Source organism: Gouania willdenowi, unplaced genomic scaffold (genome assembly GCF_900634775.1).
Source record: "Gouania willdenowi unplaced genomic scaffold, fGouWil2.1 scaffold_119_arrow_ctg1, whole genome shotgun sequence".
NCBI classification, from domain to species: domain Eukaryota; kingdom Metazoa; phylum Chordata; class Actinopteri; order Blenniiformes; family Gobiesocidae; genus Gouania; species Gouania willdenowi.
This window is the reverse complement of record NW_021144867.1, coordinates 885,019-910,692: the sequence shown is the minus strand read 5'-3', so window position 1 is coordinate 910,692 and position 25,674 is coordinate 885,019. Positions and strand designations below refer to the sequence as shown.

General features: G+C 37.8%; 2 protein-coding genes across 2 annotated transcripts; one reads left to right on the top strand and one right to left on the bottom strand.

Moving 5' to 3' along the window:
* Window positions 1-152: 152 nt before the first annotated feature.
* Window positions 153-13,271, bottom strand: LOC114458471 (kinesin-associated protein 3-like). The gene is made up of 20 exons (XM_028440846.1): window positions 13,029-13,271; window positions 11,033-11,164; window positions 10,738-10,895; window positions 9,065-9,126; window positions 8,800-8,941; window positions 7,446-7,545; window positions 7,222-7,346; window positions 6,255-6,353; window positions 5,961-6,139; window positions 5,716-5,878; window positions 4,782-4,882; window positions 4,593-4,701; window positions 3,485-3,597; window positions 2,493-2,658; window positions 2,146-2,271; window positions 1,926-2,024; window positions 1,494-1,579; window positions 1,248-1,404; window positions 578-662; window positions 153-479 (listed from the first exon to the last, which is right to left on the bottom strand). The coding sequence occupies exons 1-20, from the start codon at window positions 13,055-13,057 to the stop codon at window positions 377-379; spliced, it is 2,334 nt and encodes a 777-aa protein (XP_028296647.1). The 5' UTR covers window positions 13,058-13,271; the 3' UTR covers window positions 153-376.
* Window positions 13,272-14,361: 1,090 nt separating this feature from the next.
* LOC114458420 (olfactomedin-like protein 2B) lies at window positions 14,362-24,955 on the top strand. Its single transcript, XM_028440786.1, has 10 exons — window positions 14,362-14,730; window positions 17,102-17,374; window positions 18,700-18,807; window positions 19,511-19,666; window positions 19,773-19,995; window positions 20,115-20,643; window positions 21,392-21,561; window positions 21,655-21,831; window positions 22,584-22,780; window positions 23,691-24,955. The coding sequence occupies exons 1-10, from the start codon at window positions 14,500-14,502 to the stop codon at window positions 24,078-24,080; spliced, it is 2,454 nt and encodes an 817-aa protein (XP_028296587.1). The 5' UTR covers window positions 14,362-14,499; the 3' UTR covers window positions 24,081-24,955.
* The last annotated feature ends 719 nt before the right edge of the window (window positions 24,956-25,674 follow it).

The window sequence follows — 25,674 nt, the reverse complement described above, 5'->3', positions numbered from 1 at the left end:
TGGACATATCTCCAAGTCGTCAAGAACGCGTACCAGCGTCATTTGACGTCACGTCTGCAGGACTACACGAGAAATTCGGGCCCGCAATTGCAGTACAAAACGCATCACACTCACGCAATAGGGAGAAGTGTGTGTGGGCTCATTCTTTTTGGTTTTTAACACTTCATCTCCCATTAGCATTAAAAGACCTAAAATGTTTTTTTTTTTTTCACAAATCCTGCCCTATGCTCCTTTAATATGTAATATGAACAAGCGTAAACATAAATCTGATTTCTCCAAATAATCAAAATTTTGCATTATCTGTTGTATGAACGTAGCCTTTAGTTGTATTTTGATGGATTCTAGAGGTTTAAAAAGTTGGCATGCAGGACTAAGTTTACGAGTACTGATAGAAAGGCTGTTCATCGGGTCTGAAGCCATAAGCGGTGACGGGTCGTCCAGGGGAGGAGCTTGTCTGGTCAAAGACGTCATTGGCATCGCTACAGAAGAAAGACAAACATGGATTATAGTTAATGAAGAGATGAATTATTGGAGTTCATTTTGTAAGCAAAGGGTCTGTGAATGTGTGTGAACTCACCCTGTATGGTAAAAGTCTCCATTCTGTTGCTGCAGATCATTGAAGAAATCCGGACTGACTGAGCCCTCAGCAGGAGTTATTCCATCTAAACACAAATCAGGACAAAACTTTGGGTTTTTTTCCACCAGCAAACCTGCGTTTTTGGAAATTGAATTGATTGAAGGACCTTCACCAGCTTGTCAAATTTAAACTCTTTTTTTTCCTGCGTTCTGTGGAGTAGATTATAGGCTAAAACCAAACTGGCAAATAATGGGCATGGCAAATCATGAATGTGGTTAAATTGGCAAAAATAAGCATGAAATATGGTGAACAATAAAAGTGACGAAGTGGTGAAAGAATATGGCAAGTTTGGTTTAGTTGCAGAAGCCATGGACAAAACTGTGTCCAAGAAAAAGAACTCATAAGGACACATCAAAACTATCAGCAGATGCCTCTGAGGAAGACTGGCAGTTGACAGTCGAAACATGTCAGGAGATATAAGTACATTTCCTGATAAAAAGTTGTCTGAATAAATGAAACCGTAACATATAATTTAAAAAGAAGACCATACGGACTTGCTGGAATTATGTATCAAACACTGTTGTGCTTAAGAACACTTAGTTTTCTAGCTGATCACTCATTACAGTGTGTTACTCTGCAGGTGTTTTTCCTATCATTTAGGGATTATTACCAGCACTGTAGAATAGATCAGCCGTGTCGTTGTCGTTTTCATACAGATACGGCTCAGACTCATCTGCTTGGCGACTCTCCACCATCTCCAACCACTGGTTGTTATGAAAGCGAAACTTCTCTGACTGAATCTTCCTCCCCCACTCCTCATCATACTCCTGAAAAGTGAGGATCAACCAGGTGAGCAAAAAAACACACAGGTAAGCAGCGGGTTTCATCCTGAAAAAAGGAACATGTGTTTACTCACAGCGATAATATCCAACGTATTGTCACAGACTTTTCGAATCTCTGTGTTTTTATCGTGCATCAGGTCAATCAGGTAGGCCGGAGCCTCTGCAGAGGGAAAAAGGTCAAGGAAAAAGAAACAAAACCTCCTGCATCTCAACTTAAAGATCTGCAGGAATGGTTGAAACTAAGCTTTTTTGGGTCATGACCCCATTTTTATATCACAAATGTTCCTCAACCCCAGAAACATTTATTTTTCTAGAATTGGTTTTTGATCATGTTTTTTTTTTTTAAATACTGTGTTACAAATACTACAAATACTTGTGTTACAAGTAGCCAGGATTGACAAGATGCACCAGCTCAGATATTGCTTTTTACTGCATTTCATTTGAACTAGATTTATGTTTGAGAATGTTAAAGTATAGAAAACAAGCTGTGAAACTTGGAAGGATACGAGTGTCTTTGATGATGACGTCTCGTGTCGCTTGATGAAAAACCATCTGATAGAAGACGTAGACGATCTGGCACACAAACTCATCATCCTCCTGCTGGGCTGCACTCAGAAAAACAGAAAAAAGGCAGAACACGTCCTTTACTACCTTATCATGACACCATGTGATGTATATACGATGAGTATTTGACACTAAATGTCTATTTAGTGGGCATCATGTTACCGTTAAGCAGCTCGATGAGGGCGGGGATAATGCCTGATTTAGCCAACATGGCAGCACAGGCGTCGTCAATGGAAACGGTTCCTATCATTATCACCACCTCCAGGATGAGGTCGTCCTCAGCGGAGCCTGAAACACACGTGTCACGGTAAATTTACGGTTGTCCTTGTTTGGAAACATGATTTGTGCTCTGGTTGAATGAATCCAGTAATGAACCACGACGGCAGTTACTAAAACGCAATCATTTGAAAACTGTTGTAATCTGCCATTCAACACATTATTTTTCAAAGTATAAGCAAGAAAAGATCACTAAAAACTAAAAAGTAGTTTGGCTTTGAAGTGATCTTGACCTGGTTTGAGTCTATCTTTGAGGTAGGGCACCAGGTTGTACTCCTTCAGTACCAGCTCCCAGTCCAGGTCAGGGATGGTCAGGTTGGCCAGTGTTCCCAGACACTCCAGCACCCACTCCTCCTCTTCCTCAGCACGGATCTCTGCTGCCAGGTCTCCAACATAGTCCTGACGACAACAATTCACAGAAAATCAGTCAAATTAGGAATGCTGTAAGCTCCCCAATAAAACCATCATAAGTTCTAAATGCAAATGTTGGGTGATTCTTTTCTTCATCTCTGATGAGTTTCTGTATGTTGAGCTCCAACCGCTCATAAGTGTTTTAATATTTCTATATTAAAAATTCACATATTCCACAACACTTTTAGATTCATTTAAACACACCTAAAAAAAACATACAGTAATAAAAAAATTTAAATCTCTTTTTCCTCCTTATATTTCATGTGTATTTAGTGTCATGCTACATTCCGTGATGTTAATATTAAGGATCAATGAGCCGTAAAATGTCTTTTTTAGTTTTGTCCGGTAGATTATTATTTTATCATCTCCCTCAAACCTTGTGATTTTATTTATTTGTAAAACCAAAGAACTCAAAACAGGTCTGCAGTGTAACCTTTTTGCACAAGTTTTGTTTGCTTTTAAAATGTGAAAAATGAAAGACTAAAGGAAGTGATAGAATTTAGTATTTTGAAGAGCAATGTTCTAAACTTTTCATTTATATTTGAGATAACTACCAACTACCTCATGTGCAGTTAAAACAAGTTTATATTGTTTCATGGGGATTGTTCAATGCTTTACAATAAAAGAAGATGGGAACATTCAAGGTGTATGATGTCATACACGTCATATACTTCTCATCAGAAATGCAGCAGTTAATTCTGTATCATGATATTTGTTCAACCCTTTATCTTTTATGTAGTGATCACTATTGTAGCGACCCTTTTTGCCCCATTGCTGACATTTCTAATTAGTTTCGGTGCGTGTTGAGACCTACAATGTACAGTGGTTTGGTGGCTCCATCATGTTGTGAGATGTTTCTGATCATCTTCATGAGAAGGCAGTCTTTCATTTTCAGAGCTCTCTTCATCAGCATTTTCAGTCCATTTCCTGTCAGTGAAAAAATACAGACACAGCATTAAAAACAAGAAGATATAGTCATCAACATCCCCCGCCAGATTGGTTGTCATTATAACTCACAACCTTTTCCTAAATGTCCTAAATCTTAAGATGCGGTCACAAAAAACACGCGATTAGATCACATTCAAATTAATGAAAATGACACGACCTCAACCGACGTGACTTGCGTGATTTGAGCGACAAGGTCAAGTGTGTCCTCGTCGCTCTAAGTTGAAAAATTTGAACTTTTTAACCGACTTCAAGCGACAACTCTCCCGTCCTTCACTGTCTGCAGAGCCGAGGCAGCAGCCCCTCCCTGCTCCTTCCTGCTACATTGAGATGGCTGCTGCGTGCAGAGTGCTGAACTACATTTCTTCAATTCATAGGGGGGAAATTGAAGCGGTTAACTTCTTGAATAAGCCTACATTCTGAGTGAACTCATCCTTTAGTAACTCCATAAAGTTGATAACTTAAACCGCAAAAGAGGAGCTGTCTATGATAGGTGCTGTAAACATACTAAAGACCAAAAAGCACCACGATGTTCAAGTGACTCAACAGGTGCGATTAAAGTGACTACAGTCGCATTTGGTGTGAACGCACCTTAAGAACTTAGATGTATACATACAAAAATATTATCACATCAGAATATAAAATTACTAACTATCTTAAATGGTTTCTAAGAAAAGCTGTCCCCTTTGAAGATACCTCGAACAGAGTAAAAAAACGGCACAAAGGCAATAACTCCGCAAAAAACATTTTGTGCACTTCTCCTTTTCGAATTCCATCAAGGTATTGATACCCTGAAGCCACACACCGAATTTGGTTATTGTATCTTAAATGGTTTCTAAGAACAGCTGTCCCCATTAACTTGGATGGACGGACGTACAGACGGATGGAGCTCAAACCTACATCCCGCTTCAAACTTTGAGGCGGGGGAAAATGAACCAGAGAACCTCTTTTTGTAGGGATCTCTGACAGCATTATACCTTCACACATTAGCTGGGCGTTTTTCTTGTTTGCAGCGAGGTTGATGAGGATGGAGATGAGCTCGGCTTCAGTTTCCTGCTCGCTGTGCTCGTACAGCGATTGCATGAGCTGCAAGAAGAAGGATTCAGGATTTAGGAGAATCAGCGTGTGGGTGAGTGTGTGATTCACCTCTCCTGGCGCTACAGTACCTGAGGTATGCAGTCAGTGTAAACAAACATGCCCTTGAAGCGGTCGTCGATGCTGATGTGATACAAAATGCGTAACGCTACCTGGCGGTTATTCTCATCACCTGACAGACAAAGGAAGAAAAAATTATTAAAAAAAATCTGTGCAGTACGAGGTTCGTAATATTTTGATTATAAAGTTGTAATTTTATGAGAATAAACATTAAATACCGACTTTATTCTCAAAATATTCCAAATTTGATCTCGGAATATTGCAACTTTATTCTAATAAATTCGAACTCTAATTTCAAAATAGTACAACTTCAATCTAATAAAATTATGACTATTCTCAAAATATTATGACGTAATCTTGAAATATTACTTTAATCTTATAAAATTATGACTTTATTCTCAGAATTACTCGTAGTGCTCAGATGTATTTTTATTTTATTGTGGCCCTAATAAGTTGTAGTAAAAAACAAAGCAGAGAAAGGAAGAATTTTTAAATATATAAAACAGTAAAAGTTGAGAACATCAATAATAAAAGATTTAACAAAGCAAATAATTCAAAGAATAAAAATAGAAAATTATAAGCATGAAAATTAGAAAGCAATACATCATATCCAGAATGAATAAATAGGTGTTTAGCTTGCATTTACTTTTTAGTTTTGCTCTTTGGAACAGTTAAAAGAGCAATACCAGAGGATCTGGGTTCATTAACTAAAACCATTTGTGATAGGTAGTCTGGGGCGATGCAGCACAGTGCTTTATAAACTGATTAAAAATGTTCAAAATCAATGCGACAACTAACACTAATTGTCGTCTAATAATTCAAAACACAAATTAGCATTTTACTGCCAAGTATAAATGTAAATCCAATGATGCTGAATAGAAATTGACTGATTGGTTAATTCTTTATGTGCATAAACCCTTTGTCTCTGATCAGAGGAAGTCTTACCTAATAAAGCTGTGAGTTTTGGTAACAGCCCAACTTCCACCATCTTGGCTCTGAGACCAGAGTCAAAGGAGAGGTTGAGCAGCAGCCGCAGAGTCAGGTTCAGTAAGTCCTCGTGTTCACAGGGAACCAGACGAGCCAATCGCTCCACAGTATCCACTTCAGCCTGCAGACCACACACAGGAGGAGTTTCACTTAACTCACATTCATAAATAAAAGACTTGTTTGGTCAACTTTCTCTCACAAACCATGTCATTCTTGTTTTCCAGGAAGATGGACAGCTTCTTCAGGAAGGAAACCACGAGCACCAGCAGCTCCTCGTCGTCTCGCTCCAGCACTTTGACCAGAAGTCCCACAATGTTTTTATTCCTCATCTTCAGCTCAGTCCTCGTGTCCTCAGCCAGGTTGAGCAGGAGGTAAAGAGACACTGGGACACACATATGAAGAAATATTTTTTTGTAAATGACAGAATTACAGAATACGTGGAGTTCGATTAAAGCTGTAAAGCTGTGCATCAACTAAAAAGGAAGAGACAATAGTACCTCTGAGCAGCTGTTCCTGCTTAGCAAGCAGGCCTTGATACTTCTTCAGAGCTTTGTCCTGGTCTCTTCTCAGCGTGCCGTTTTCTGGAGCAGACTCACGTAAAACTAGAGTTAAGGAATGTATTTTTTTATCCTTACACAGAATATTTTCATTCATACAACAGTTAGTTCCGACCAAGTAAATTGGTTAGACAAGAGACATTCAATTTTTTTCTCATTTTAATGCATTTTTGCTACATTACTCCTATTTCTGCCACTTCTCCATCACATTTCAATAACTTTTCTGCACGTTCAAGACATTTTCAGCACTTAAAAACCCTTTCCACCACTTTTCCACCTCATGTCACATATGTTGACTCATTATGGTCACTTTTAACCTCTTTTCATCATATTTCATGCTTATTTTTTTACCAATTTAACCCCAATCATCATTTGTCATGTCCATTATTTGCCAGTTAAAACTAATTGTTCCTATTTTTTCCTGACATTTTTAAGCCAATATTGACACTTTGATCATTTTTAACCACTTTTTCTGCCTGTTTTCTTCTCACTTTTAACCAATTTCTGTGGTTTTTAAAATCCCATTTCACCAACTTTTCCACCATTTTTGGTCACTTTGAACCAATTTTGTTTCTAATTAGAACAAGGATTTACATCTTTAAGATGACTATATACTATGGCACAAATAGTAAACTTCCTGGATAACAGTGGATATTATTCAGATGAATAAATAAATGTGGTTATCACCGATTCATAGAACAATGGACCTTCATTTTGCTGCCTTTGCGGATGGGCCCCAAATATCTCTCCCCTTTATTCTCCCTTATAGATAGCTGTTGTTAGTCTGTATCAGCACTTATGGAATATCTCTTGTCCAACCAAATTCATTGGTCAGAACTACTGTAAGTGTTGTATAATGCTCCTCCTGTCAAATAAAAAAAGTGACAAGCAGAACATTAAAGGATATAAGCCTTGCTCTTCTTGCGTAGCTCCTCACACCAAACGTCGTGTCTCTTCAGCTCATGTTCCACCACGCTCATGCACAGGGCGCCTATTTTGTAGCTACTCACCACGCCGTGAAACTGAGAGAAGCTGGAGGAGATGCAAGAAATGAAGCACATTAGAGAGGAATGCTACGTAACGTGTGCGCGCGTGTGTGTGTGTGTGTGTGTGTGTGTAAATGTGTGATACCTGGAGAAGCAGAAGAAGACGTAGATGATGATGGTGGCCAGCTCTACGCTCTGCTTCCAGTCCTCCCTCAGGACTCTGGCAAGAGCACCAAGTGTGGCTTCTACACAAAACAGACACAGCACTTTATTATTCAAATGGTAAAATCATAAATACAACGTACAATTGATTGAAAAAATATCCAAAAACTTGAGTAGACAACTTGTATATAAACTGCTTCCCATTTATTCGAATCGCAACACAAATTACACGGAAAGAGAAACAACTTTAGGATTCTGTTTCTGATTCTGTAGGGCGACCGTGGCTCAGGTGGTAGTGGGTCGTCTTCTGATCGAGAGGTTGGGGGTTCGATCCCAGTACCTGACTATGTGTCAAAGTGTCCTTGGGCAAGACACTGAACCCTAAGTTGCTCCCAGTGGTCGACTAGCACCTTGCATGGCAGTCCTGTCCCACTGGTGTGTGAATGTGAGAGTGATTGGGTGAATGAGCTGATATGTAAAGTGCTTTGAGACTGCTTCAGTGTGGTGATAAAGCGCTATATAAAATCAAGTCCATTTACCATTTTCCCATTTGTTTATGTCCAAATTCAACACAGGAAGTGATTACCTGATAACGTGAAAAAATAAACTCAGTAAAGTTAGTGTTTTTCTGTGAGATCAATACAACAATAAAACAGCTGCATTTTCTTTACCCTTGAAATGTGAAAAGTCTAAAGTCTAATTCGCACCGCGGGGTAAAATCAAAATTACAGAAAAAATTAATAGTGTAAAAATAACAGGTAATTCAGTTGAAGCTATCTCAGCCCTTCCAAATACACAAATTCAATGAAAGTCCACAATATTTTCCAGGGCTTACAGCTTTCCTATGCTTTTATCACATGATGAAAGTCATTTTTAAACGCCAATTTTCCAAAACCCTGCAATTTTATTTAAATTATTCTACAAATTTTTTTCCAGACTGAATAACAATTGGTCATAAACTCGAGGAAATTTAGAGATTGGATATTGTCTGTAACTTCCATTACTTTACATATATTCATAGGGCAGAATAATGTTGAAATTACTCATTTTCACCGTTGAATTTTGTGGCCCACCTAAGATCAAAGTGGTCCGTGTTTGGCCCTTAAACTACAATTTGTTTGACACCCCTGCTTTACGTGAATGGGACCTGATTTGTTGCTAAAATCTAGTGTTGCCATTCATTCAGTGCAGTTATTTTCCAGCACATTGATGAGTGAATCACATCACAGCCACTTAGTCTCACAAGATCTACTAATAACTTTCAGGCTGCATAAAACTGACCATGTGAGGAAAATAATAGGATTAATATCCAATCTAATAATGATCCAAACACGTACCGTTGTGCAACAGCTCTTCTAGGTTGTCTGGGTTTCGAGCCAGCTGCAGAATGAGAGCCGCGCCTCTGATCTTCTCTGGGATGCCTTCATACAGCAGCTCAATGTAATCATCCACTTGGGTTATAATGGCTTCTTCGTTTAGCTACACACACACAAGAAAAAATAAATTAAACTAAAAATAAATTCTAGTAGCTCTTGCTGCCAGTAGATCAACCAGAAAACTGAGCAGTGACAAAATAATGGACTATTGTGTGTGAACTCTTACCTCCATCCCGTCAAAAGGTGTCAGCTCTCTGGGCTTCGCTGTTCTTTTTTCTTTCTTTTCCACTGGATTGAAAAACACAATCATAGAACTAGTTCAGGTTTTTAAAATCCTTTCATATTGCGTGTTATTTTTTAATAGAGAAATAAATTACGTAATTTTAAACAATCTATTGAGTAAAAAAGAAAACAGTCATCAACATCCCCCCCCAGATTGGTTCTCATTATAACTCACAACCTTTTCCTAAATGTTCTAAATCTAAGAACTTAGATGTACACATAGGAAAATATTATCACATCAGAATACAAAATTATTAACTATCTTAAATGGTTTCTTTGAAAAGCTGTCCCCTTTGAAGATACCTCAAACAGAGTAAAAAAAAAAACGGAACAAGGGCAATAATTCCGGAAAAAGTAATTGCACACTTCTCATTTTCGAACTCAATCAAGGTATTGATAGCCAGAAGCCATACACCGAATTCGGTTATCTTATCTTAAACAGTTTCTGAGAAAAGCTGTCCCCTTTGACTCAGACGGACGGACGCATGGAGCTCAAACCTACATCCCCGTTCCACTTTGTGGCGGGGATAATAAAACCCGTAAAGCAGTGTTTTTCAGACTTGGGGCCTCATTATAACTCTCAACCTTTTCCTAAATGTCCTCAATCTTTAACTTAGATGTATATATATATATATAAGAAAATATTATCACATCAGAATATAAAATTTCTATCTTAAATGGTTTCTAAGAAAAGCTGTACCCTTTGAAGATACCTCGAACAGAGTAAAAAAATGGAACAAGGGCAATAACTCCTGAAAAAAAATAATTGCACACTTCTCATTTTCTAACTCCCTTAAGGTATTGATACCCTAAAGCCACACACCAAATTTGGTTATCCTAGCTATATTAAAACCCGTAAAAGCAATGCTTTTCAGCCTTGGGGTCATGACCCCATGTGGGGTCTCCTGGACATAAAATGGGGTCGCTTGAAATGTCTAGGAATGATGAAATTGAAAAATTACTGATCAAGATATAATTTTTTTAAGTTTTAGAATGTATTCATTTTTATTATTTTACACAGTTAAAAAAAACAAAAAAAAACAATACATAATAGAAACACAGAAATATATATACAGTGCAGGAAGAGGCAGAAAGATCAGAGTTAAATAATTATTATATTTTTCAAATACAGTACAAGTGTGTTCTATAGTTTCAGTTTCACAAATATAGATTTAGATAATAATAATAAAAAAAAAAAAATGCATATGTTAAGATTTCATTTATTCATACAACCTTTTTTCAGGAATATTACTTGGATCTCCTGACATGTTTGGACTGTCAATTGCCAGTCTTCTTTAGAGGCATCTGCTGATACGCTTTGATGTGTCCTTGCCTTCCGCGTAATAATTTGGAAGTCAAGGATACTTGAAAACAAAATGAACTTGCTAGAATTATTATGAAAATAAAATGCACTAATTGTGCACTAATCCTGGCTACTCTGTAGTTGTAACACAGTACAACAAATATGATCATAAAACTAATTTTACACTAAGAAAGTCTCTGTGGTCGCCAGAAATTTGAGATATAAAAATGAGGTCACGACAAGGAAAACATTGGGAAGCACTGTCGTAAGGACATCGAGAGTAGCAACATTGTTGAGAAACAGAATATTCTCACGTTTGTCCTCCACTGGGGATGATTTCCTGTTCTGCAGGTAGTAAAGCAGATGTTCCACCTGAGGCAAACGTGATGAAGGGATGAGTTTACACTCCTCCACCACTTTCTTGGCCAAAGCTGCCACATCTGTGCTCGGAGACAGGCTTTTCACACGAATACTACAGGGAGAAAAAAAAAGATGCGTGACTTTCAAAGGAATAAGAAGCCAAATCATAACAATCAATACAAAAAAAACCATTTAAATCCCTCTCTGAAGTTTTTGTATTAATTTGGGTGATATGTGGAGCACACTTACATTTTTTGTCCTTCCTTGCGTTCACCCAGCACATGTCCTCCTCCCTCTCCCAGGATGGAGGCCTCCACCTCATAGTGAACAACGAGGGCCTTCTCTGTTGGATGGACATCCAGACTGCCTGCAGTCACTTTGCTGCAAGTGTCATAAAGAAAGTGGACATAATAAATCTGTTATTTGCTATAATCTATGAACAAAAATGACACATTATTTATAAAGACCTTTTACTATATGGGGCGCCGATTGTAAAGTTGCGCATGCTAAAATAAACAGCAGCTTTTTGCAACATGTAGCAACAAACCACATTTAAAAAACATGTGGATTTTTTTTTTTTTGTTGTTGTTGTTACTTTTGACCAGATCTACAGCAATTAATTGTGATATTTTTTCTCTTGTAAAAATACAATATAAATGTTAAATCTAAAATTAAATGTTAAATATTAAATCTGAAATTAATGGTTAAATATTAAATCTAAAATTAAATGTTAAATATTAAATCTAAATGTTAAATATTAAATTTAAATCTAAATGTTAAATCTAAATTTTGAATCTAAATGTTAAATATTTAATCTAAATGTTACTTTTAAGTCAATGTTAAATATTAAATCTAAATCTGAATGTTGAATCTAAATTTTAAATCTAAATGTTAAATATTAAATCTAAATGTTGCATTAAAATCTAAATGTTGCATTAAAATCTAAATGCTAAATTTAAAATCTGAATGTCACTGCTAAATATTTAATCTAAATGTTACATATTAATGTCAATGTTAAATCCAAAATATAAATGTTAAATCTAAATGTTAAATTGAAATCTTATATTTAAATCAAAATGCCTAATGTTCATCTAAATCTTAAATCTAAATCTTAAATATTGAATATTCAGATTTAGATTATACATTTAGATTTAACATTGACATATTCTTACGAGAAAAAAAATATCACAAATACTGCTATAAATCTGGTCAAAACTAACAAAAGCAAAAAATGGACATATGTTTTTAAATGTGGTTTGTAGTTAAATGTTGCATAAAGCTGCTGTTTATTTTAGCATGCTCGACTTTACAATCAGCGCCCCATCTTACTATACTATTATAATGATGTCCTTAAACTATAAAGTTGCATAATTAGTTCTAAAAACGGTGATTATCACAACAATGGTTATTATGCGTCGATCGCACCATAGCAAACAATAAGGAAAGCACTGTGCCCGGAAGACACGCCCATAGCAACATGCGTTTACATCAATAAAAAGCACAATATAATGTAATACAAATGATAATGTAAAAAAGCACATCACTAATTATCAGACTTAATCCCCAAATGTGTCAGCTAAATAACGTGATATTAACGAACAACGCTGTTTTAGGTCGTGGTGTCACGGCTAGCTGTAACCTAGACTTCACAACCCCGGTCACGATGGAAACACCAAACCCCGTCAGGAAAAGGACAATTTAAAGATGTCATAAGAAAGCTTCAACAATAAGAAGCCTTACACATAACTTTAACTTGTAATGACAGTTTTTCAATGTGAACTTCTATACGGTTTACTAAATAATCAGGTGTTAATCCCGTAAAGGTTAAACTCCTGAAAATGTATCTCAAGCAGTCCAAACGAATGGTTGACCAGACACGTGAAAAGCTGTATAAAATACAAGATATTTAGATACAGAGACTTTTCCTTTTGCCAAATATTGAGCCGAATGACGTTAAATATCAGTTTAATTCGTCTGTGCACGTCTAATACCTCTTACACATCGGCTAATTGTTCTGTTGACCGACAAAAATTAAAATTGACACAATTTCATTGAACTTCGGCGTGGGTTGTTTGCAGCAAAGCACAGCTAGCTAATTAGCCCGTTTCCGATTTAAGGTCGAATTAAATGCTAATAAAAGCTGTTGGAGATGTATTGTGAAGCCTACAATGAGCTGATATGAATGCATTAACTATCTATAAACGATAATATTACAGAATATTGACAATGATAAACACTGACTCACCGTTTGATGTACCGTGGGTCGTCCTGCATCTTTATCTAATGTAGGTTTCTCCGTTTCTTCACTGTGACAAAGGTGTTTAATCACATTGATGTATCAGTCAAATATCAACCATTTAAACCCGTGTGTTAGCCCCCAGTGCCACCCAGTTCAGCACAGTTCGTTTGGAGCTATTGTTAGAGTCGGAGCTTAGTTGGAGCTACTTCTGTTTAGCCCTAAGAACCGGTTTGGTTCCAGTTGCAGTTGGAAGAGCCAAGGACGTACGTAGGATTTCCTCTGTGGATCCAAAGACACAAAGACAGGGAGTTTATTTATAATTAGCACACTGTGTAGTTGCATTATTATTTTATTTATTTTTTATTTTATTTTATTTTATTTTATTTTATTTTATTTTATTTTATTTATTTTATTTTATTTTATTTTATTTTATTTTATTTTATTTTATTTTATTTTATTTTATTTTATTTTATTTGATAACATGCAACATTTAAATTTAACATTTAGAGTTGGATTTAACATTTATATTTAATATTTAACATTTAGATTTAAAATTTAGCTTTAACATTTAAATTTAAAGTAAAAACTCACTGTGACACACAAAGCTCACGAGGGACATCTGCTGGTGAGATTTAGAGATCGTACATTTAGTTGAGATCCTGTAGTTTCTAAGCAGACTGGCCTCTGATGTTCTCATAGCAGTAATGTTCTGAAAAGAAAAAGAAAAAGGGCAGAATTCTGAGGGGGGAAAGTCAGTATTCTGAGATTAAATAAACCATTCTGAGTTTAAAGTCACAATTCTGAGATTAAAGTCAGAATTAAGGGGAGAAAAAAACTTACAATTCTGATAATAAAGTAACAATTCTGAATTTAAAGAGAAAAAAGTCACAATTCTGAGATTAATGTCACAATTATGTGATTAAAGTCAGATTGACATGAATAAGAGTCTGTGACAAATGAGGGTTTGCGGGGGGCCCGCCCCTAAACAATCACAAACAAAGTTACTGATAATGTGGATAAAACTTTGCTTTTACAAACAGATACAATTCATTTGCACACATTTGTTTTAAGCACACACACATCTGTTCCATTACATGTGAATGAATAACTCACTCAGTCCAAGTTCATAACTGGAGTGAAATCCTATCAACCAATCACAGCCTGTGTCTGTTTTCCAGCTGTGAGTGAGTGGCTGTGATTGGCTGGTAGTCCTTCAAAACCTAATGCTTGGATCAGGCTCTCAGTAGTGTCTCATTCTGACGATGCAGGACGCAACTTATTAGGTGTAACTTTTGAAATTATTCTGCAATTGTTAAAAATATATATTAGAGCAGAGAGAGATTCGTCCTGCACTTTTTAGCTTCTATGTTTATGCGACCCATGATTTCAGATCTGGATTTTTGTGTTTTTTTAACCGGGAACAATTTTTTCAAACGTTTCCAGATTTAATCCTAAAAACACTGCGTTTTTTGTGGAGATGTGGCACAGGCTGTTTTTGGTGTGTTTATGGTGCGCTCTGGACGCGCTGGACACAAACAGGAGCGCGCAAACGCTTCTGGACAAAGAGATGAAATACTTAGATGAGGTTGGATATTTTATCACCCCAAAGCCGGAAAAAGATGCTCTGTCTGTGGGTAAAGTAGAGATAAGTCCCCAGGGAGAGCCGCTGGAGGATGAAGAGGAAAACCAGGAGAACATCATCAGTCAGGTCTGTGTAGCTTCATGAAATTAAATTATAGCCAACTATTGTCACTGTTGAAGTCACGTAAATAAACAAACGTGCCCTAGAATAAAACATATCCTATAATTTACATGGAGACTTCAGCCGTATTACTTTTTTGTTTTGTTTATTGCAGTGAAAAAGCTTTTAAACAGGGTTTCCATATCATAACATGGATATCCTGTGTAGAGTTCTTTAGGATATTTTTTTTTGCCTTTTACAGCGAATAGCTATTGATTAAATTGTAAAATAAAAATTAGCCTCAATTTATCTTCTTAGAAATGTTTTATTTATTACTACACATTTTCTGCTGCTTGATTGACTCAGTTTTGTTTTTTTGTTTTTTTTGTTTTTTGTGACTTTTATTGAACATTTTCAAAAACATTAACTCTGTGAGGATAATAAACTCAACTTCCAACTTCTTCAAAAGTAAATAACACAAAAACAACAAAAGGGGATACATGTCAGAAAGAAAAAAAAATCAAATCAACTAATAAGGTGAATCAGGGCTCTCTTCAGAGTTGGACATACAAACAGATATCAGAAATATATATATATATATATATATATATATATATATATATATATATATATATATATATATATATATATATATATATATATATATATATCCTTTCACTGCCACATGACTATGTATGATTATTTTGGGTGACATTGTTGCTCAAAGCCACTCACAGCTCTGTCCTTTTAATGAACTCACCTGCTGAAGAAAAAAAAAAAAAAAGTAGTGAAGGGGTGTTAAACTCACTTTAGTCTTGTGGTCAAATACGGAGCAGAAAACAGATAATTTGCACTTCTACATATGAAATAAATTGCAAAATATGTAACAATCATGTAATATAAGCACCGGTAAAACTCTGAGCCTCAGCAAATATTGTTTTCATTTACACAAAGATTTCTTTTTTCTCTGTCATTTTTACTTTTTCGTGTGGACCAAATTGGATTGGCTCTGGATTTTCCCTCCAGGCCATGAATTTGACACATGTGCTCTAGTTAGGTTTTTTTTTTTTTTTTTTTTTAAACTATTTTCTTTCATCTTAATATCTCTGCTCCAAAGTAGGACTTAATATTTGTCACATGTTTCCACTACAGACTGTTTCTTGATCTTTCCTTTAAACATAGTCCAAACCACCAGAACACAGTGTCAGTTCAGGTTAAATGATGTGGTAAAGCAGACCTAGAGGTGTGTGTGTGTGTGTGTGTGTGTGTGTGTGTGTGTGTGTGTGTGTGTGTGTGTGTGTGTGTGTGTGTGTGTGTGTGTGTGTGTGTGTGTGTGTGTGTGTGTGTGTGCTCTATGGTCACAGTTGCAATCTTTCTGCCAGTCAGTTATGTAAGAGTTCCTGAAATCCAGAACGGTGCCTGTTTGAAAATGCCCAGAGCTGATCTCCATGAAGGTTCTGCTCAACAGAGAGCTTTGTGTTGCTGTGACTCAGCGTTCCCTTGACATCATAAAACCAATGCAGCACAAAAAGCCCAGATACTATAACCACTGGCCAAGAACACTTTACACTGTAGTCATTTTGCTGAGTCAACGCTAATGATTATCAATGACTGACACAATGGAAGATTATATTTGCTGCGCAGCAAGGGTTGGAGCCAGGCAAATTTAGACAAAATGAGGCAATTCTGAGCAACTAGCTGAGAATAAAAGATGGTGGTAAAGGTGGTATTCTAATGTGCATTTTTCATCAGTTTAGGCTTGGAATTGTAATTTATGGCACAAGAGACAATGTTTGGTCACACTTTACTTGAAGTTTTATACATAAGGCTGACATTACGCTGTCATTGTCTGTCATTATCATGAATACAGTGTCATGAAGGCTGTCATTACATGTCGTTTGCTAAATTGTGACACCTTTGGAGCTATGTTGGCATTTTTTGGGTTAGTTGGAGAGATTGTTCATGAGAGTAAAATTAAAAAATCTGTCAAAATTCTGTTTTTGAGCTAAAATTCCGATTTTTTTTCCAAACATCATCTTCATTGACCCCAAATGTTTGTCATTTTTAAAATTAATATTCAAAATGCATTTAGCAAATTTGCCAGTATTTGTTTGCATCACAGTTTACAGTCAAACATGATGACGCAATGTAGGATAGATTTTTGATAAATCAAAGATCAGTGTGAATCGTGTGTGTAGGACAGTCTGAAGATGAACTTTTGCAAGTTTGGTGTCAAGTGAGCAATAATTGTGGGAGGAGTTTTACAGTTTTTAAAGAATAAAAAGCAATGCACTTTATAATTTGCAATAGGTTTAAGTGTACGAAAGTTTCCTCTGTGTTGGGGCTACATTTTGGTGAAAGTCGCAAATCTGACATCTGACATCTTTCTGTGTTTCAGTTATTGGGAGATTATGACAAAGTGAAAACTGTCTCCTCTGGGTCGGACTGTGTGTGTCGCTGTATTGTCCGACCAATCAAGCGCTCCGACTGCAGCCGTCTCCTTGGCAGCGACACAACAGCATCACACCAACACTTCTACTCAGTGGAGACGGTAACCATGGGAACCGACTGTAAGAAATGTGAGTGCATGGCCCCGCCTTCAGCTGTCAACCCCTGCGAGGGAGAATACCGCTTTAAAAAACTTCAGGAGGCGAGCAAAGATGATATCAAGGTAGATGCAGACAAGTCTTTTCTAAATATTCTATAGACTTTTTTTGAGTTCGAAATTCACCATTTACAGGGTTTTTATTTCATAGGATAGAAAATCCAACAATTTAAATAAGGTACCGATACAAAAGGTCTTTCAAAACCTTTCATTTAAGGAAAAAACATGATTTTATTTAAAGTAATGAAGTAAACATAAATGCAAAATCTTGAAAGTTACTAGAGATTTTGCCTTCAGGCAAATGGATGATAACATTTATTTTTCCTCTTAAAACAATAAATCATCCGTTGCCCACATTAAGATTTTAAAGCTGCTGTGGACGATAACTAACATTTTTTAAACTGCAGCTGTATTTTTTCCAAAAGTTGTTCACATCCACTGCTGATGCCAGTGTTTGACCAAAAACTCTCTTTCCACAGAAACACTTGATAATGACCAAAATGTAAACAGGGCACACTATAAATGAACTAGAACAAAAATGGCATCAAGTGAATCACTGTCTTCCTTGTCTAGTGAAAAAACCTAAGAAATAAGAATAAAGTAAAAAACACTATAGGAGCCGTCTACGGCACATGTGTCAAACTCAAGGTCTGGGAGCAAAATCTGGCCCTTAAGAACATCAAATTCCTCCCGCTCGAGAAGATAAAAATGACAGAAAAATCATTACGTTTATTGTAAATTACCAACTAATTCAGTTGTAGATATCTCAGCCTATCCAAACACAAAAATTAAAATCAAAATACACAATATTTGCAGAGCTCAGTTTTCCAGTTCTTAGATCACATGACAGCAGTCATTTATAATCTCAAATTGTTGAAAGCACTCTCAGTTTTTTCAAAATCTGGCAAATTTTCCATAAATTATTCCACAAAATGTCCCCAAATTCTCAAAATCAGGGACATTTAAGTGAAGATCCTGCAGTGACTGATCTATTAATTTATCATCTATATATCAATTGTATGTGGAAGAGCAAACCAGGGCAAATTAATGTTGAATTTGCTCTTTTTCCCACAAAAAATCTGTGGCCCACTTAAGCTCAAACTGGTCCGTATTTGGCCCCTGGATTAAAATGAGTTGGACACCCCTGGTCTATGGGATTCTTAAACCCACAATGCAATGCACAAAAATTGTAGTCACGTGATCATTTGTCAACAAAGTGATTGTTGGTGATGGAGTCAAAAACAATCTTGTGAGGGTCAGTTTGTGAGTAAATTTGATTTATTGATCGATGAGGTCTAAACTATGTTTTTATCTGTGTTTGTTATCGTCCCCAGCAGCTTTAAGGATTTTTGCATTTTCTGGCGCATGATTCTCTAACTTGTTCCTTTCAGATGGCAACCATCATTGATTTGTTAGAGGGCTCTCTGTATGGAATGGACCTGCTAAAGCTCAACTCCGTCACCACTAAGCTGCTGAGCAGGATGGACAACATAGAGAAGGTGAAAACACGGAGAATCAAACCAACCTCAAGATGAAATATCTGTATTAAATAAAAAGTTATTTCCAGAAATGTAGCCTATGTGTTTTAAGCATGAGTTTGAAGAATAGTTGGATTTCCCCTTTGTGCTCTAACGCTCATCAATGCTAATGCTAATCTGTGTTAGCTGAAGTAAAACCACACTTTTCTCAGTCTGTCCACTTCACTCTACAGCACGTGTCAAGCTCATGGCCCGGGAGCAAAACTCGCCCCTTTGGAGAAAATGACAGAGAAAACCTGAATCATTGTGTAAATAAAACTCTGCAATATTTGCAGAACCTCTCATTTTTCCCATGGCTTACTGTATATTGCATAATTGCAGTCATTTTTAATGTTAAACGGTTCAAAAAACCTCAAAATTCTTACAAAATCTCTCAGTTTAACCCAAATTATGACATATTTCCTTTAATTGAATTGAAATTTGTCACAAAAATCTAGGAAATGTAAAGTAAAGATGCTGTTTATTCCATATTTATCACTTATTGCTTTGATCTGGTCTGTTTCTTACATATTTAGTATTTTATACAAACGTAGAAGTGCAAACTAGAGGACAATGAAGTTGAAATTACTCATCTCCCTGCAAAAAAATCTGTTGCCTACTTGAGATCAAACTGCGCTGTATTTGGCCCCCGAACTAAAATGAGTTTGACACCCCTGCTCTACAGGCTTTTACTAAAAATCTCACTGAAAAGAGAGAGAAGGACCGAGCAAAGGAAAAAGCCAAAGAAAGGGATAAAGACAAGAAAGCCCAGCAGAAAAAGAAGAAATTTCTTGATTTGGAACGTCCGGAAGCTAAAAGTGTGGCATCCGCAGACAAACAGGTAGTGAAGTGTCAATCAAAAAAAGAAACTACGATGACTCGTCACCACTAAAATCCTCATTTTAATCTGCTTACAATAAAAAATACATTTGTTTCTTCTGTTTCAGAAGTTTAATGAAAACGGACTGAAGAAAAATCAAGAAAGTCTGAAGCAGAAACAGCAGCAAACCGGGAATAAGACCACGACTCAACAGCCAATCATAGGGAAAGTAAAGCCCCGACAGCCAATCAAAGACAAGAACAGCATGGTTGTCAGAGGTGTGACCTTTTACAAGGCAGGGGAAGAGATCTTTAAGAAGAATGATGAAGATGAGAAAAGAAGAGGAAAGGGTGATAATTAATGCTTTTGCTCTATTAAAGCTTATCTAAACAGATATATACAAGGAATAATAGTTTGGTTGGATTTTATTTGAAACTGTTTTTTAATTTAGATTTTCTTCATCCAACAGCCCTGGTAACCCTGAATGCTACAGTGGACTTGCTTATCACCACACCTGCTCTCAACTCCGAGAACCAGAACACTTCCTTAAATATCTCAATGGTTCCCAGTCCACAGCCGGCCAACCCAACAAGCACAAACGCAACATTACCCTTGATGATCTCAGATCAGGTTCCACTTCCCAGTCCTGCTTTCACTAAAGAAGCCAACAATAAACCCTTATCAAGAACAGACGTTTCAAAGACCACCAAGAAGCCAACCCCGCCGCAAATCCCGACCACCACAAAATCCCCTCCCACTACCATCCCATCATTACCAACCGAACGTGCAACTACGCCCCAAAAACCTGCAACTACCAAAGCCGTGACTCCGCCCTCAACCCCTGTCATTCTGGACACGACAGCATCACCATCATCAGATGCTAAAACCATCCCAGCTACTGGTTTATATCCCACTATGGTACCTCAGCCAAAACCCAAGAGTCGACTTAGCTGGACAGAGAGCGTCGCTGACCAACCAAAGCCTACCAAAAAAAACAGGTAAAGTTAAAGCTGCTTAACCACATAACTAAGTGGGGGACAGTCGCTCCAGTGGTATCTGTCATTGTGTCCTTGGGCAAGACACTTCACCCACATTGTCTAGTATGAATGTAGTGAGTGTTGGTGGTGGTCGGAGGGGTCTATGGCGCACTATGGCAGCCTTGCTTCTGTCAGTCTGCCTCAGGGCAGCTGTGGCTACAATAGTAGCTTACCACCACTAAGTGTGGAGTGAAAGAATAATGCCTTCATTCTGTAAAGCATTTTGAGTGTCTACGATAAAGCGCTATATAAAATCCAATGCATTATTATTATTATTATTATTATTATTATTAATAAAACTTTTTTAACTGTAGTGTCTTTTTATTTAATCTAAAAGCTGTTCGGGACGACCGTGGTTCAGTGGTAGAATGGGTCATCCAATAACCGAAGGGTTAGGGGTTGAATCCCACCCTATCCGAGTTATTGTCATTGTGTCCTTGGGCCAGGCACTTTTTCCACAACGCCTTGTATGAATTGTGCATGATTGTTGGTGGGGGTCAGAGTTGGCGTGAAATGGCAGCCAAGCTAAAGAACAACTTTAGGATGACTTGAAAATGTGAGTTATTTGGTTTAGTATCAAAATACATTAAAAAAAAAACACACTTACTGTATTGATCATGTCCAAAGTGGAGGCTATATTAGACCTCATGTCTTGAAGGTAGGTTGAGATAGTTGGATTGGGTAACGTTGACATGGTTAAAGTTCTAAGTGTCCTTGACGAAGACAAAATAGGTTTAGGTTTGAATATATGGGTTGGAGGACGACACCATGAAGCTCTTGTTTTGGGTGCGCTGTGGTACAAACACGTGATGGAGTCTTGTGAAGTGAAGTTTATTACAACACTGCAAGAGTTCAGAGCCTCCTGGTCTTCTTCCACAAGTAAAGTCCAACTGCAAAATATCACAATGTGGCAGTAAAATTAAACCTTGTACAACACCAAATGCATTTCTCTTGTCGCATGTTTTCTTTCAGGAGTGTGCAAAGACACAGTCGCAAGCATCTCTGAACCGCAACAGCAAAATACTTATGGCTCAACCAGCGGAGCTTGGATGAGGGATGCTCGTGGTCATGGAAGTGTCATCTACCTCACTAATGGTCACTATGGCAACAGTTTACTTGAGTTCAGGGACATGGACATTTTTAAATCAGGTATTGTATATTTTCCTAATCTATATGATACCATCAGCACTCCTTCTGTATCCGGTTACTATGTCAAAGACCATGGTTCTTTGTTGATCAGGAAATAAAAGTGCTAAAATATTTGTTTATTAAGTTGTTTATAACAGAACTGAAATCTCAGTATAATTGTTCATTTAATTACTGAAATCATAGGATTTCCAGCAAAGCTTACTCTCTGTTTAACTCTTTAATATTCTGGAAAAGAATGTGCATGGTGTTGTTTATTCATGCCATGAGATTGTATCATTTAGTGCAGACGTGGGCAACTGGCAGCCCAGGGCGACTCATTCTAACTTTGTGCGGCACCCTAAGTAAACATACAAAACTTCTCAACAAAAATACACAAAATTACAGAAAAACACATCGAATGACAACAAAAATACACAAGATACACAAATTAACAACAAAAACATACCAAACAACAGCAAAAATACACAAAATTACTCTCAAAACAAACAAAACGGTGTGAAAAACACACAAATGTCTAGAAAACACCCTAAAGCACAAAAAGCCTTTGTTCTTTCCTGTATTAATGCTCAGATTGGTCACTATTCCAAATGTTGACATGAATTTTGATAATGTGGCCCACAAATCAGACAATCACAGTTTTGTCCTCACAGTTGCCCTTCTCTGATTAAGTGGATCATACATTGCTAAGTTCACACAATGATCGTTTCTATTTCTTGTGATGATTGCGTACATGTGCTTTCATTCAAACGCAGGTCAGGCGAGTAACTCATACAAGCTGCCCTACAGTTACACTGGAACAGGCCACGTCGTCTACAATGGAGCGTTCTACTACAACAGAGCCTTCAGCAGAGACATCATCCGATACGACCTGAGGCACAGATTTGTAGCTGCGTGGACGACGCTGCACGACGCGTTACTGGAGGAGCAAGCCCAACGCACCCAGACTGAAGTAAGACACGTGCAGGGCCGCTCTTGTTTTCCTTCAGCTGTGTGAGTTACGCTGCGTGACCGCGTGTGCACGTGAGACTCTTTAATGTGTCATCACAGGTCAGCGAGGGGAACACGGATACTACAAATCACTAAAGAGGTCAAAGGGCAAACAGTAAGGAGTGCTGCAGATGTAGGAATATTTACATCAAAGGAACCATTTAGAATGGATGGAAATGACTTTCTCCATTTGTTTGTGAGAGTGATGTGTGAGGTTGTATCACCTCTGTATCATGACTATTATTTTCACCCAATAGTCTTTTTTTAATGTAGATTTTATTCTGCATTTGTGTCTTACATGTATTCATAAATGCACCACAAAAAGCCTTCACTGGTAAAGTGTACTCGTGCACTAGTAAACCAAAATTGAGTACATGTACTCCAAATTTAAGCACTAGTAGATCATAACTATGGTTAATAAATGGTAAATGGACTTGATTTATATAGCGCTTTATCACCACACTGAAGCAGTCTCAAAGCGCTTTACATATCAGCTCATTCACCCAATCACTCTCACATTCACACACCAATGGGTCAGGACTGCCATGCAAGGCGCTAGTCGACCACTGGGAGCAACTTAGGGTTCAGTGTCTTGCCCAAGGACACTTCGACACATAGTCAGGTACTGGGATTGAGCCCCCAACCTCTCGATCAGAAGACGACCCACTACCACCTGAGCCACGGTCGATATCGTCGATATCAAAGTTATAGTACAACAGCTTTCCATAGTCACGACACAATGGTCAGAAATCTCTGTCTTTTTTCTAAGTAAGTAAAGTACTAAGAAACCTGAGGTAATATATTGTGTATAGCTTTGATAATAATGATTAAATAAATGATAATATTCACTGGTTGCATCTTTTCATTTACAGTTAGAGTTTGACGTTGATGAGTCTGGCCTGTGGCTGCTCTACCCGGCTCTGGATGCTGAAGGTTTCCATCAGGAAGTCATCCTCCTCCTGCAGCTCCACCCAAGGGACCTGCAAACGCTACGGACATTTCGCACGGGTCTGCGGCGTGGTTTCTATGGCAACTGCTTCCTGGTTTGCGGCGTGCTCTACGGCGTTGACAGCATGGAGCGGCGCCACGCCAACGTCACGTACGCCTTCGACACGCACACGCTCACGCATACCGTGCCGAGCCTGGCCTTCACCAACACACACGGCTACACCACACAGCTGAGCTACTGTCCGCTGGATAAAAAAGTGTACGCGTGGGATGATGGCCATCAAATGATGTATGACGTCATCTTTGCTTATTGAACCTGAGGGAAGAGAAAGCCACGCTTTGATGGAACCATCTGAGACCTTCAGAAGGATGTTGAAACATAGAAGATAAGGAATCCTAGCTGTACAACGAGGTGCCTTTCAGTCTTTGAGGAGCAGAAAAGACATCAAGAAACAAGAAAACTCTGTTAAAAAAAGGTACAGATAAACCAAAATAATCTCATCTTTTTATTGAGGATTTGTGTGGATTAGTACACGATGCTTGTGCTGAAACACATGCAGATACTTAAAATGTAAGTACACCTACAGGTTTTTGCTTACCTGCCACTTGGGGGAAATTTAAAAAATGCCTTGATTCTGGAGTAGTTAAGACACGCCCAGTCACAGCAGCCCCGCCCCCACAGCGCTGCACAGTTCCACATGGAGTTGTCAATCAATGCTCACTGAGGGAAACTAACACCTCCTCCCATCTTTTAAAAAAGGGGTGAGGCCAACAGTGACAGTCAGTGACTCCTGACTCCTCCCCCTCGTGCATTGTCCCCTCACCTCACCTCTGACTCCTCCCCTCATGGTCTCCAGTCTGCTGTAGCCAATCAGACGTGACAAGCTCAGATTCCGTTCTTTAGTTTCCACAGTTAACCGCAGGTCGTAGTAGCCCCGCCCCCTCCTCAGTTGACTACAGGCCGTAGAAGCCCCACCCCCTCCTGGGTCATTAATCGCTATGCAAAACAAATCTATGGTTGTTTTCAGTTGCCACCTGTTCACCCTCCGCCGCCATCAGACACGTTGTTTAGTTTCTTAGTGAACGGGACGTCGGTGTTGGATGGTTACAGCAGTTAGCCAATCAGAGAGCAGATGTCTTGGTTTTCTTCTTTTCTGTAAATAGATCCAATAAAACTTTTAAGTTTAAAAAAAAAAAAAAAAAATGATGTCACTGATCTTATCTCAGCTAATAGCAAAATTCAATTGCAGTAGCTGGCGTTTAACCCATAGACGGCATTCACTCTGACATTTTACAATTAAAAACACTAAATTGAAATACTTGGACTTACATGTGAAGAGTGGGACCAGGAGAATTAAACTATATAACTTCATACCCAGCACTAATGTGCCTGAGAACTTTTGTTCGATGACCCTTCAGGAGTTTATTTGCAAAAAACCAATATGAGAGTCCTTGGAGCTGTTGTCGATTGGCTTGCTAGTGCTGGTCACACATCGGTCATGTCGTCGTAATAATATTCATTTGTCACTTTTCCCTCCATGAGGTTGTGCTTTTTTCTCATATGGCCAAAGTTTGTACTGAAAAGCTGCAGCCTGTACTGTATTGTGATTGCACATTATGTTTTTGACACACGGTGCTAATTTCTTTGTCTTTTCTTTTTTGTTGAACACTTGTCAAAACCAATTATTTGCTTTCTTATTGCTTATGACGTAATAAACGGGAAAAAGTGTTCTTTTTCACAGCTAATAAAACAAGTTCACATTTTTATTTTGATAATTTATATTAAAATGTTCTCCAATGAATAAAAGGGAATGGCTCTTTTTTTCTGCTTGTTCAGCCAGTTGTGGACATTATGCCTGAGGTGTGACCGTTTTCCTGGAAACAGCAGAACCTCTGGAAAAATCCCAG